General features: G+C 41.1%; 1 protein-coding gene across 6 annotated transcripts in view; it reads right to left on the bottom strand.

Moving 5' to 3' along the window:
- SDCCAG8 (SHH signaling and ciliogenesis regulator SDCCAG8) overlaps positions 1-15,060 on the bottom strand; it is a 102,230-nt gene that overhangs the window by 44,402 nt on the left and 42,768 nt on the right. For all 6 annotated transcript variants that reach the window (XM_053382676.1, XM_053382673.1, XM_053382671.1 and 3 more), the window contains exons 14-15: positions 8,499-8,626; positions 3,596-3,704 (exon numbers count right to left, since the gene is read on the bottom strand). In XM_053382676.1, coding sequence (XP_053238651.1) covers positions 3,596-3,704; positions 8,499-8,626 — 237 coding nt within the window. The remainder of the gene's footprint in view (positions 1-3,595; positions 3,705-8,498; positions 8,627-15,060) is intronic.

Raw genomic sequence — 15,060 nt, 5'->3', positions numbered from 1 at the left:
CCAGTTTCACAGATGAAAGAAGTTGAGTGGTCACATGCTGGGCAAGGCGATCCCAAGCCATTAAGAGTTTTATGTAACAACACCACCACCACCTTGAACTTGGCCTGGGTTCAACCAGCACCTCAGGAACCAGCAGAGTTGTTATATGCTGCAGCAATCTGCATTAGCAGCAGTTTCCAGGTCAAAGACAAGGGAAACCCCACATAGAGTGCACTGCAGTAATCCAATCTTGAAGTCACCAACGCCTGAACTACTGTGGCCAAGTTTTCCCAGTTCAGAAACAGTCATAGCTGTCATACCAGGCAGAACTGGTAAAAGTGGCTTCTGGCCACTGAGGTTACTTGGGCCCCCAGGGACAGAGCTGAGTCCAAACGATTAATTGCAGAAGGGATTCCTTGGGTGAAGTCTAGCTTAGGGCTCTAGGTTTTGCTACTAGCCCAACAAGTTTGTCTGAATTCTAAGCAGAGCGATGGAAATAGTATGATTGCAGTAGTATTGCAAAATAAAACATCAGGAAGCCCCCGTAAATCTGATGCTGTCAAAAAGCTGCACTATCCTTTAAATCAATTCAACATTTAGGATATGTACAAAGGTGGCTCATGGCCAGCTTTCTTCCTCCAACCTTTGGTAGGCAGCATAGAAATTCCAACCTAGATGCTTTGTCCATTAGAATGGTTTTTTCATTTCTCACGAATCTGACCATTTCATAGTATTATAATTAAATGTGAGGTAGGTTCTATTGATTTTAATTGAAAACTCGATAATTCAGAAAAGGGGCTGAGTATCACTGCCGTAGTAGGTTTTTTCAGAATGTCTGGCATTCTGATTCTCTACCTTGGGCAAATGTTTTCCTCACAGTGCTTCAGTGTAATGACTGCCGTCTTCTAATAGAGCACCAATCAAACATGCAGAAAAACAGTTCAACCGGGTGCGTGTTCTTTACTTCAATTAAACTCACACAGTTGGATGCCTACTGTTGCCAAAATGGTAATATAATTTATCCATTATAGTCAAACAGTAAAACTACACTAAAAGTCATTTAACAATATTTATAACACCATAAAATATAGTGTTAAAATATATGGACAGCAATATGCACTGAAATGGTAAAATTTGTTTCTCATCATCAGTGATTAAAAACAGGATCATTTCTCTAGCTTCAATACACTCAGCCCTAGTGACAGATTAGAATTCAAATCTTAATGATCAATTTACAATTAACAAGATAGAAGTGAAACAAATTAAACCAACCATTATATATAACGAGACCCAATGGACTCCCATTGTTGCCCTTAATTACAAAACGCAAATCACAAATACACAATGGGCAGTGTCAAGCATCAATCCACAAGCCTCAAACTTTGGGACAACCCAAAAAGAGAGTAAGCAAAATTATACAGAGAACACTGTAGGACTGTATTTTTACATTTGCATGTGTACACAGTGTCAACTGTGCAGCTTGAGGGGAGTAAATCGAGCACTTCCAAGATCCGCCCATATATGTAGGGAAATTTTCGCTCATTACAATTTTTATTATTATAGATTCTACACACCAATTATGCCTGAAGGCTAGCTTTATTAATACATTACTTAAGGTAATATCCAAACACAGTAAAGCATGTTTGCAACCCACTTCCATAACGTAAATTCATCTTCAGGCAACCTAAGTATATTCAACAGAAGACCTCAAAATGTTTTATGCATCTTTAATTCCAATCCTAGGCAATCTTACCCAAAGTAAGTGAGTATTTAATAGGCATTAATTTGTGAAGCTCAATCAGAAAAATGGTGAGACCTGTGATTGGGGGGGAGGGGAAATCACAAAACCTATCTATCTGTACTACACTACAAATAATTGGAAAAGGGCTTTTCTTTTTGAAACTTCCTGGCAGAAGCTACACAATTGCTGAAAAAAACTAGCAAGCATTTAAGCATCATCTCTTAGGCCTGCTCCAAGCTCTGGGTGTCCATGGGTGCCCTGTATAGTTTGAAGAAAGTGTTGTGCTAATGCCAACAGCTACAGAGCAAAATAGGTACAAACCCAGTCAGCATCAGAGAATAAACTGTGATGGTTAAGGAGCAAGTGTAAACAATTACAATTCAATATATATCATTTAACTGGAGCAATGAAACTCACCATATTGTCTCTCAATTAGAAAGTGAAATGCTCTTTCAGCAATAGCACACTATTATAACCACATGAGTCTTCCATACAAATCAGAGTTTGGGGACAGATCTCAACACACACTACTTGAAGAGAAGGGCATCTTTTACTACATTCTGAAGCATATTAACAAATGTCTGGCTTCAGACCCAAAGCTGTGTCTACTTCTTACTTCTTAGGAGTGTTGGTGAGGTGCCATATCCCAAGCCAGCTATGCTGGAGGCAGAGAGGAGAGGTGGGACAACGCAAGCCCAGAAGGAGGTTAGGCTTCTGTTTGTCAAGATAGGCCATAATTTATTGTGATGCCTCAATGCAGCCAATACATTTGGCATTTATCAGATATAAGCACCTACTTTTTGCAAGATGGGATTATATGTTCACCAATAAGTGGGCAAAAAGGAAAGGGATATGTACCTCAAAGGCACCACTATATAAGATTTGATTTAAAGATGTGTCAGCAGTCTATGTAGTCTTTATCATATCTGAATTTATCATATCTGAATACAGTTACCACATGCACCTGTCCACATACATGTTGCCACATTAGTGCCACGGGTATATTAACACTAATTGTGTATAAGCTGGGCATGCGGTAAGTAGCTCTAATGTGACAGGTGTGTGAATGTGATATTTGTCTGAGGGCTTTCCTGTGGCTCACACTACATTAAAAGATCAAGTTATCCTAAGACCTAAGTGAACAGAAATGGAAATGGAAAAAGAAAGTAGTCTGTCCACATTGGTTGTGTACAGAGGCAGCATGTTGCTTGAGGAGAAATGGGAACATGCTGCCTCCCTCACTCCCCCCCTCCCGCTGCCTCACCGCTGGTACCATGGCTCTCTAACCTGCATTGTGAGAGCCTGCATTGTGCAGTGGCATCCACAAAGCACGGGCAGCAGTGCCAGCTTCCAGACAGATTTTGCCAAAATCTTGCGAGACCTTGTGAGATCTTTTAAGATTTTGGCAAGATCTCCTTGGAAACCAGTGCTGCTGGTGGTGGAGGTGAGGCAGGTGCTGCCTCTTAGGCTTCCACCATTCGAGGCAGATGCCTCACCTTCAGAGGCGGAGCTAGCATGCCATGCACCTGAGGGCAGGGCTAGCAGCCAGCAGGGATGAAGCGTGCCGCCAGCGTCCCAGGGGGTGTCGCGGCGATGTCACACCCCCCCCTCAGGAAAGACACCCGGGGCAGACTGCACCTACCTTCATCTGCCAGTGCTCACCTTACCTCAACAGTGGGGCAGACCTGGTTGCATATGTGATTTTGTTCACATTTAATGTATATGTTGAGGAATAGGGAAGACTAGAAACATAATACTGAAACTGAATTATGTACTGGAAGTGCTGTAAAAATGGCTTATCAATTCACAAATTTCTGTTAGCTACTCGTAAGCCTGTAAGTAGCTCTGTGTACAAAGAGTAAAAATGTTGCCTACCTGTTTTTTTCTGTCATATCTTCAAGCTTCTTTGCCAATGTGCAGCACTCTTCTTTTAATTTTGATAAGAGTGCATTCTGTGAACTCAGCAAGGAATCCAGTTCATTAACTAGAAATCATACATTAAAAAATGTGCATATGTTATATTCTACGTATACAAAGTTTGAAATGTAATACAGGACATTTTAGAAGCAACATTTTAAAGTGTTGTATTAACGCTGGAACCTAGTTTTCAATTAAAGAAATTGGCATCCGAATCTCTATGGAAAGTCATAAAAGGAAAGTCCCTTCAAAAGTGGTAAGAAAACCACATGCTCAAGCCTGTTCCTGAGCATCTTGATCTTACTTGCCCATGACTAAATCTGTGTGAGAGAAGCCCCCTACCAATTTTTTTGTCTCCCCCTTCCCATTTTAAGGTTGCTTCAAACTTGAACTGTAGTGAACCACCCTGAAATCCCAAGATTAGGGACTGTGATTTTGGGGGGAAAGTTTGAGGGCTGAAATGGTTTGTGCTCCCCCCCTTTTTTTGAGGGTTTGGTGGCAGTAGCTATGGTCATGATGGATGGAATTCAATTTCACTCAGAGTAGACCTATTAAAATTAACAGGCCCAATTAAGTCATGTCCATCAATTTCAGTGGGTCTGCTCACAGTTGAATGCCATTTCAATTTCCAGTGGTGGTCTGGCCACCACGCTGCCTTTCCAGAGTACCCCTGGAATGACTTAGTGAGGACAATGCACTGCTTCTACTGTTTTAAACAAAGGAAAAATACAGAGCAAGTTTCTGCAAACCCCCCACAAAACCCCCCACAAAACAACCCAACATTTTGGAGCTCTAGAAAAATAACCAAAATTTATTCCCGGTTCCAATCCATCCCTGGTGAAAGGGTCGGTGAACGTGGAGAAATTTACCATCAGCACTAGTTCAAACTGATAAAATTCCTACATGGAAAGTAATTCTGTGTATGAAACAGGATGCATATATATTGTCACACATTACACACTTTCCAGCAGTCCTAAATGGTATTTAGGAGAAATTACAATGACAAAGTGTTCTGTAGTTCCACATGAAGCTAATGAGCAGTTTCACAGCAGATAATCATTAATATGTTCATGTTATGGTCTGTCACTATATACTGTTCTATAGTACTACAAAGATTATTCCAGTGATACCAAAACACATTCCTCTTTTGATTGCTAAATTCTTTTATATGGTCCTTTGCGAAGAACATCTGCATAGCACCAAACTACAGTGGTCTAGATGTTAAATACCTGACCTTAGAAAATATATTTCATGTTCTACCAGCTAATGTAATCAAACTAACTTCCACATGAGATAGACAAAAGCTATCATTTGAGTCATATTAGTTTGCTGGATGGATCACAGAATATGTGGAAGTATATTTGAAACATCAGTTAAGGAGGACTTGTACAGCACAATATAGACATCATTAAGAGAAAACCGAAGGTACAGAAAGTTGGTATGAAGACACCATAACTTGACCAATCTTCAGAAAGTACAAATATAATATTTTCTTTATATGTAACTGAAATGATTAACTGAACAGCTTCTTGAAGTTGTTAGCCAACTGCTTCAATTTACTGTAGACATGGGAAACACTTGGAAATGAAGAGAACATATGTGAAAAAGGCCATGGGTACAAGTTGGGGTGGGGAGAGAATTGAGCTTTGAAATTTTGTACCTCACAACATAGCAAAAATATTGAATTTTTCAGTTTTAAATTATTGAAGATTTTAATTCACTAATTCATCAAATGAAATGTCAAGGGAAAATATGGAATACGGCAAGCACTATGATCAGACCTCTATATGAAAAACAAAACAAACCAGAGTATTCAATTAAATAGCAGATAAAATTCTAGTTCCTTCCTCTGTGAAGCAATTTAATATAATTGCATTTGAGATGAGATATTTGAGTTCAATATGTCTTAACTTTTCCTTTCTTGTTATTCATATTAGAAATATCAATGGGCACAAAATACTATTCTCCAAAGCAAGCAAATTAAGTGAGATCTTACAGATAAGGAAGGAAAAAGTAAATGACAACTTGTTCTGAACATCTATGCCAAGTCACAGCTGCTTATACGCAGAAGTGCTGTATAGAATGCAGAGAGATGCCACAAATAGTCCCTTTCCCTTAATACACTTGTGTAGAATGAAGCCATAAAGCAAATAATTGCATTCATTTTTAGCAAAGATTGGCCTGCTAGGATTGGTGTCACTGCTGCATAATTCAAACAAAACACAGTTTGAAACTGAGATGGCTGTCAGTTCAGTGTTGAGCTAGCAATCCAGGCTAGCAAAGGGTGTTAAGAAAGGCAAGATAATCTTGTTCTAAGAATGGTATACTCTGAGAAGCATCCCAGGAGCTAGACAAGATCACACATGTGCTCCAGGGCAATGCAGCTAGTCATTGTTGAGTACCTAAGCAGAAACTGTGATTGCCAGGACAAGAAATTTCTCTGAACAATGAAAGGACAAATTGATTGAATCATTCAATCAATATTTATCTAAAATTTCAATACCCTGCTCTCTATCACAGAAACCAAAGCAGCTTATAACAATGAAATGATATTATAATTATCAATAATATTAAAACAAAACCAGCAGCATAAAACAGTAATAGTCATATAAATTGTAAAACCACCAGCACCATATTCCCTCAAAAGGTGGCTAACATAACCACAATGCAGCATCAAAAGACTAAAATAAACTAAAATAACCACACACACACACACACACACACACACACATATTCCACCATCACCAGGGGCACTCTAAAAAGCCCTGAAAAGTGAGCAATGTTGGGACCAGACACATCTCCAGGGAGAGATCATTTCACAGATGGAGTGCTACCACAGAGGCCTCATTCCATGCCATCACACTATGCAGTTTACTTGACAAAGGGACAATGGGAAGGACTGCAGATTTAGGTAGGCACCTATAGGCAAAGGTGCTCCTTTAGATATCTGGGTCTCAAGCTGTTCTAAGTTTTATACTGCAACATTAATACCTGGAATTGGGCTCAGAAATCCATAGGGAACATCACATCAGAAAATGTAGGCACAGGAAGTCATCTATTGTGCATACTTGAAGGCCCAGAAGAACTAGGCTCCTCAGGAATAAGGAACCTCTCTGGAAACAGGAAATCTTGGCAGGCTGGGCTTCCCAGCTGCACCTAGGTCTGGGTGACCAGGTTGCATAAGCACCCAGTTGAAGCCTATTTGTTGCTGGAACAACACAGGCACTTAGTTTTGTGCAGCCCAGCTATTTGCTCCTGTTTCCTTATGCCAACGAACCCTGAGTTCCTGGCCTCTGCTGATACCTTGCTCTTGGAATGCTGCCCAGCTTTAGAATACTCCATTGTGTTTGACCTTGGCTTTGCCTTATGACCCTGCTTACTGGACCATACCCACTTTTGGGCGGCCTCCCCATGCTTGACATCAGTCCTGAATTTATGGAATGCCCTGATAACTGACTGCTACCTCCAATCTGGCCAGTCCTCTGTCCCACCAGAGATCTAGCTTCCCCCTCTCCCCTGGCTAAGGGATCAAGTGATGGCATGATCAAGGCAGAACATACACCCAGGCCATGAGCAACTCCCCCAAAGTCACTGTCTACTTTGGGGGAATTTATATACTTTTCAGTGGGAACTGGAGCTATTTGTTATTTTTCCTCTCTTTCAATAAATGATAAATAGTTGGTTAAGCCAGATACAGAGATTATGGGAGGGTTGGGATATGATCTAAAAAGGCAAATACGCAAATATGATTCCCCGTCTTACTAAACTGATTAGCAACATTTATAGTCTGTACACACATTTAAATGCATTACTGGGGGCTCACTGAATTGCCAACAGCAACACATCCACCAACTGTAGTTTCAGAATTCAGGTTTTTAAAATATGCAATTTATGCATATTTTCTGTGAGCAATGCTACTTACAGCTTAAATATGCAAATTTGCTGCCGTTCTACAGCTCATGATATAGTTCTGATGTGGACCTGAAAAGCAATTTGTCCACCCCCGATATAAAAGGACACACATAATATTTTGACTGTCAACAATTCTGTAAATCCGTTTTACTTTCATACTATAAAAGGTAAAGAATTACAGGTCAGCTGTGCCAAAATATTGAAGCACATCAGGTTCCAGTCATGCTGCCAGCTGTTACCAATGTCCTATATTTATCAATTTAAACTGCATTCTTCAGGTTCTCTCTCACTGCTGCAAAGGATTAAAGATCCATCTAGATTTGAGGAGGACAGAAAATACAAATTCTAAAAATGTGTGAGCCTGCAAAGATTAAATAAAGGAACATATTAATTTGGAGCCAGTGAATTACATCCAGCTGCGACAGTGAATTAAGTACCGATTAATGGCTAAAGCTTTTCTCCAGTTTGGATTCTGAAGCAAACTCATTAAGCTTTTAGAGTAGCTATAATGTGTGTACTGTGGGAACTGTTCAATGCTATTCAAGAGACTTTAACTGTAAGCTCAGAGCATTTCCTGCAGAGCTTCTGATGCTATTTTCTTTATATAACATGTGTGCCTGAAAATCCAGCCAAAAACAAGTCCTTTGTTTTTCTACTTTGTTGTGGTCCCTCTCAGCTTTACGTTTCTTGAACACAGGTAAATAAACTCATAATCCAGATGGTGCAACAGATGTGAGAGCAGCACTCTGAAATCAACAGACAGTGGGCAATACTTTCCATTTTCTCTTTTAAACGCTAACTAATATGTAATTCGGAATCTCCGGTGTAGTTAGCATCTGCTCCCTTCGGCCAGCCAAAGGTTACAGGTGTTCCTGATGTCATTTCACAGTAAGGCGTGGGCCGGGCTTGTGAGTGAATGCCCAGGCTCTAATCTTTCCCTACCACCTACCAGTTTTATCATGCTGGGCCTCCATTTGCTGCATCTTCTGTGTCAGCTCCTGCTCTCTCTGCTGGGCCTGAAGGGCTCGGGTCTTTGCCTCATTGCTAAAGCTGTGCTGAATGTTCTCTTTTTCTAACCTATTAAAGAAGAAGAACAACAAGAAGAAGACGAAGAAGAAGTGGGGGGCACGCAGAAATGTCAAACGTATTTATAAACAAAAATAAGTGATAAGTCTATACGCCAAAGAATGATTTACATTCATTTGTATGTTGTGTGCTGTTTAATACCCCAAGCAATAAATAATAAAATGACAAATTAATAAAACATCAAGGCCAACCATTTTAAAAGGCAACAAAACAAAGGCAATAATATATTACATTTCGATCATCCCATTGCATGTGCAGCAATTAAGACATTATCCTAAAGAAATGAAGAGGCAGGAAAGGGGTGGACTGGGAGGCATCAGGGGGTCAAATGCAAAGGTCAAATCAACGGCAACTCAGAGGGTAAGGAGCAAATGTTCAAAATACTGGTAGACTGGTAGTGGCCCCCTAATAATGCTGCATGCTTCACATGTTTGCATATATATGGAGGCAGATTGCTATTTGCTAGCCCCAATTTCCTACTGAGAATGTTCTGATCAAGTTTCATATGGCGAAGTCACAAATTAGAGCAGCTCTGCTTTCCAAAGATGACTTTTCAGTCATGAATTGTGCCCCCCCCCAAAAAAAAATCAACTTTGGTAAGAAACATACACCTTTTCATCAGTTTGACATGTATCAAGGTAGTCATGTACAGGGATAATAAAAAAAACAAAAATTAATTGCCAATAATAGATTTTGCAAAGACTGCAAGGTCATAAGCAGTCTTATGTTAAGATTCTGGGTGGCTCTGGATAGGGTTGCCAGATTTCAAAAAGTGAAAGTCCAGACGCAAAAGTTGCCTAGGCAGTGTTATTGATGGTCAAATTCCGGCTAAATACAAAATAAAAACAAAAAACAATACCCCCTCCAACAAACACATTTAAAAGGACATAGTATGTTAATCAGTCAAAGCCTGGTTGAAGAGAAACATTATCACCTGGCACCTAAAGATACATATTGAAGGTGGCAGGCAAGGCTTCCTATAGAAAGCATTCCACAAAAAGGCCCATTCTCATGCTGCCACCCTCCAGACCTCTACGTTAAACAGCACAGAGGATAAAATTGAACCCTGAGGAACCCCATATTGAAGGCTCCACAGGGCCGAACAGCACTCCCCCAAGCATCCGCCTCTGGAAACAACCATCCAAGTAGGACTGGAACCATCGCAAAGTGGTGCCACCCGCCCCTAACTTGGACAGCTGCTCCAGAAGGATACCGTGGTTGATGGAATTGAAAGCTGCTGGCTGAGAGGTCAAGGAGAATTCACAGGGACACATTTCCCCTGCCGACCAGCAGAGGTCATCGTACAGGATAACGAAAACAGTTTCTGTGCCAAAACTGCCTAAACCCCAAATGTAATGGATCTAGAAAATCAGTTTCCTTCAAAATTGCTTGGATCTGATCCACGGCTCTCCTCTCCCTTCTGCCCATTTGGAATTTCAAAGAAAAGAGGGAAATTGTGAGGCATTCAGAATTAGGTTACGCCTTTCTTTTTCTAAAAAGCAGCAGCTGCTACACATCAACCAGCTACAGAAGAGGAGGAGAAGTGGGTGGGTTGGTGCAAGCCCTGGAGAAAGCTGAGGTTGATTCCGCCATGTTAAACTGCAGTTGACTGCTACCATTACATTTGCTACCATTACATTTGGTACTTAATCAGGTGTAAGCACCTGATTCTTGCAAGGGTGAGATGCAGAGTGCACACACACCCATAAACAGGCAGAATGGAGTTGCAATGCATCAGATCAGCTCTGGAGCAGCACTCCACAGACTCTGGCAAAAAATTCTCTCCTATTACTATAAGGCAAAGACAACTAAGACATAGCTGTCAACTTACAGATTTGAAAATAAGGGACCAGCAGCCTCGAAAATAAGGGATCAGCTGCCAAAATAAGGGATTTTCAGAGCACAGGTATGTTCAACTTCTGAGCTCCTCCGAGCCAAAGGCAGAAAGCCCAGCCAGCAGCCAACGAAGCCTCAAGCGGTGGTTCCCACAGCGCAGCAACCCGGCAAAGGGGATGCAGCAAGGAAAACCACCGTCACCTCTCCGCTGGGAAGTGCCGAGCAAAGGCGAGTCCCCAGGCAACACGGCCGATTTGATCGGCACAAGGCATGCAAGCTTCACTTCCCAGTCGTTCTTAGACTCCTTATTGGGTGAGCAATGCAGCCAAGCAACACAGTTGGAGCCTCCCTCCTCCCTAGCCGGCAGGGAGGGAGGGAGAGGAGCTGCTACCTTTGAAACCCGGGAAATTTAAGGGACATCATCAATAAGGGACAGCAGCGGGACACGGCGCTGGGATAAGGGACTTTCCCGCCAAATAAGGGACGGTTGACAGCTATGAACTAAGAGCGGTACTATTGCTTTGAAACAGTGCAGTGCTGCTGCTCCAAAGGCATATGGTGTGGGGCAGCTCCTCCTCTCTTTCGGGAAACACAGGGCAGGCAAAGAATAAGCCAATTCTACATCTCTAATCTTGCATCTTTCTGTGTTTTGTCCACTGATAGGGAAAGCTGCTCCATTCTTTGAGATTGTAGTATCTATCACAGGTAAGTTATCTATTAAAGATGGTATCCATTACAGGTAAAATAGATTATAAAGGTAGGTAGATCAGGGAGTCAAGTACATGCTCTTTCATTAAGAGTGTATTGTGTCTATCTGACCCAGGCATAGGCAAACTCCAGCCCTCCAGATGTTTGGGACTACAATTCCCATCATCCCTAGCTAAGAGGACCAGTGGTCAGGGATGATTGGAATTGTAGTCCCAAACATCTGAAGGACTGGAATTTACCTATGCCTGATCTGACCTAATTCCCATGTCCAATGCAGGTGATCTTCCTCACGGAGGCTGCCTATCTGAAGGTTACAGAAGCTGTTTGAAAACTTAAAGAAATATTTCAGCAAAGTAAATGTTAATGGAGGGGGAAATGATCAATATTGCATTTGTAACTACAAAATCAGTTACATTCCTGATCTGCAAGCATAGTTTATCCATGCCTGCATGTAAATAAGGAAAGATTCACAGAAGCCCTGATTGCGAAAGAAAATGAACAAAACTATAAGGAGACTCTGGCAATCTAGGCCTTATTTCTGATTAGATGACAGTGGGAAGAGAAAGCTGCCTCACCACATCTTTTGGGTGAGAAACAAAAACTGGAAGTGGGATGTTTATTTGTCAGTTTGTGTCATACAATACCCTAAATGTAACATACTTTTTAGCCTGAAATACTTCCTCACATTAGTTGTCCCTGAGGAGGAGAACACTTTGAATTCTTATGGAACTTATTTTAAGATCCTACTATAAGTTGCCTTTTGAGGTTTCTAGGGAAGCATATTCATTCCTCATCTTCTGCCAATCATGTATCACTTATATTCATGTGCCCCAGAAAAGGCCTTATTTCTAGGTTGCAGTGGCTTTAGCATAAAACTGACTATCCATGAGAGGAGTGGTTTGGATGGCATAATGAATATTCTGTTGTTATTGTAGACCTCTTCTGCCGGAGGCAAGGGAAAGGGAAGCAGAGATAACTACTGCTTCAAAGAGACTAAACTGGTGCAGACCTGTCTTTCTCCATTTAGGGGGACTGAAAAAGTTGTGTGCGTTCTCAGGCCTGGTATCAGACTTCTGCCACATTGGGAGATTGGTGGTTATTTGAGAACTCTGGGGTTGGAGCAGGTACTGATCCTACTAAGAGCAGACCTAAGTTACCATGCCCGATTAATTTCAGTGGTTCTACCCTGAGTAAGACTAACATTGGATACAACCCCTGTTGAGAGCAGCAAGAACAGATCTATAAAAAGAGAGGACAGTCTGTAGTATAATGCAATATGAGTATGGTCATCAATGTGCACGAGTTTTTCCTGTGAGAGGATTTCTTGATGTGAAAGTAAGGACTGTAGTTGGAGAGGGATGTATATACATTGTAGAACAAATTCTTAGTTGATAAGTGCTAGCTTAAATTCTATTGGTTGAGTCTGTTAGCTCTTTTGTGAGATATCACTCTATATATTTTATATCAGATTTTAAACACACATAGATACCCATAGCTGTCAACGTTTCCCTTTTTTAAAGGGAAATTCCCTTATTCTGAATAGGATTCCTCGCAAGAAAAGGGAAAAGTTGACAGCTATGTAGATACTGTGTTGAAAAAGAAAGAACACTGCCTATATATAGCTGCTCTCCTCCTTTAAGTTAATATTCGTGGTAAGCAGGAAAGGATCTAACACTAGTACATTAGGGGAAAGTGCCAGTTTATAGAATTATACATCCTTATTACTTGATGCAACACACACAAGTACTAAATACTTGGGAGACAGTTCAAGAGTTAAAAATGCTGTGTAAGATCTATATCAAGGTGACTTCCTGGCCCAGTGCTACATGAGAAGATACCCCAGAACCTACAGGAAAACATGCTTAGAAGCCTATGGATGTTCTCTCGTCTAGTGCTGAGGAATCTCAGACAGCTGGAAAGGAAATCTATTTGCCTGACCAACATGAATGCTGGGATTTGCTACGAATGTGCCCTCTTGCCTCTGCAGCTTTAATCCCAGCTTTTACCTCCCATATCACGATGAAATGAGAGGAAATTCTCTCATTTTTCAGGATGCCTGCTGGATTAAAAGCGGTCTCTTGACTGCTGCAAAGCACCACATGAGATACTGCTTTTGATACAGCAAACAAACTAAAAGAAAGCTGGATACTGTAAGTGCTGTGTTTCCCAGATTCAACGTGGCACCTCATTGAAAGTGAGCTCAGTGTTTCACTAAGCAGCATACTACATGAAAACTATTTCATTGTAAATAAGCATTTTACAAAAAATAATAATGAGGGAATACCTCAGAAGCCTCTGTAGTATGTCAATAAAGCATTTGTAGGTGGGGTGCTGGGAGGAGAACTCAGGCAAAGGGTACCAATATTAGGCTTCACTCTCTACTAGCCACAGTCTCTTACACAGGAAGCTAGGGCAGGAGCTGGAAATGGGTGGTAGGCCACCAGAATTTCCATGAATAAATGTCTCAAAATGCCCAGGAATCATGTAGTCTCCCACCTTTTCGTAATATGAAAATATTTGATGATTTACTTTGTGTGCTAGATTCAAACGTTAGAACTGCATTTCTACCAGCAAGACAAAAAACCCCCACACCTCTCTGTCTGGAACACTGGGCTATTTTTTAACTCACTAATTATGTAAACACTTTGTTGAATCTGAAGATGACTCATCTTGGTTTCCTTAGCTGAAATGCATTGTTAAAAAATTCAGTAATAGAGGAGTTACTTTTTAGTTTGATGCATTCGGGATCAGCGAGGCTTTTTTAACAGTAATCAGAAAAGCTCATCACAGAAGTGTTTTACCAAATTTCAAGATGCTGCAGAATTTTTCATAATATACTAAGGCACAGCTTGCCAGCATGGCACACATGGGCACACAGGTGGCTGCAAAAGCATTTACAGGCACCTATATGGTTCCCTCTCCCTGCAGAAATTAGGCTTGACAGAAGTATTCTATTATAACCACTATAATAGGTTGTGGTGTGTTCTTGGTTGAAGTGTAGTCCACAACAGCCCCTCTGGTTTGCAAATGTGCCCATAGGCCCAAAACGGCACAATCCAACCTCCATCCTATAGAACTCCACTGAGCCATTTTCTGTCTCTCCTCATTCCTCAACCCTTGTTCTGATGCATGTTCACTGCATCATGCTCTTGGAGTCCCAAATGTGGAACCAGTGGCTCCATTCCTTCCCAGCGATGCAGGTATGGACCACAGATGGACAGCCTGTGGGTATAACCTTTGAGAGGCACAGGTAAGATCTACATATGGAATACGCAATGAGCCAACATATTTTATTTCATAAAGTTTATATACCGCTTGATTGTAAAACAACAATCACCACCTCAAAGCAGTTTACGAAAAGAGTGAAACAATAAGATTATCGGCAAAAAGTTAAAAACAGCTATAATAATAATTGTTGTTGTTGTTAATAATTGCCTGTGAGCGCTCCAATTGGAGAACAGCCTTTACCAAAGGTGTTATGGGCTTTGAAGATACTCAAACTCAGGATGCAAGGGAGAAATGTGCTAACAGGAAGGCGCACTTGGCAAATCTACACCATGATCAACTCCCGCCCGGAAACCAATGTCCCCATTGTGGAAGGACGTGTGGATTCAGAATTGGCCTCCACAGTCACTTACGGACTCATTGTTAAAACCGTGTTTATGGAAGACAGTTTTACTCAGCTATGAGTTATCGCCAAAGATAATGATGATGATAATATTTATAGCACGTCCTTCTGTCTGGGTCTTCCCAGCCACTCTGATTTATATCAGTTATAAGCTAAACACATATTAAAACATATGTATATATTTGCTATATCTGGGTATGGGTAGCTAAACAAAAATGTTTTTAGCAGGCACAGTGAATGCGCTTGTGTGATG

This window comes from Podarcis raffonei, chromosome 3 (assembly GCF_027172205.1).
Source record: "Podarcis raffonei isolate rPodRaf1 chromosome 3, rPodRaf1.pri, whole genome shotgun sequence".
In the NCBI taxonomy this organism is placed as follows: Eukaryota; Metazoa; Chordata; class Lepidosauria; order Squamata; family Lacertidae; genus Podarcis; species Podarcis raffonei.
Note: the sequence above shows the minus strand (reverse complement) of the source record. Positions and strands in the feature narration are given on the sequence as shown.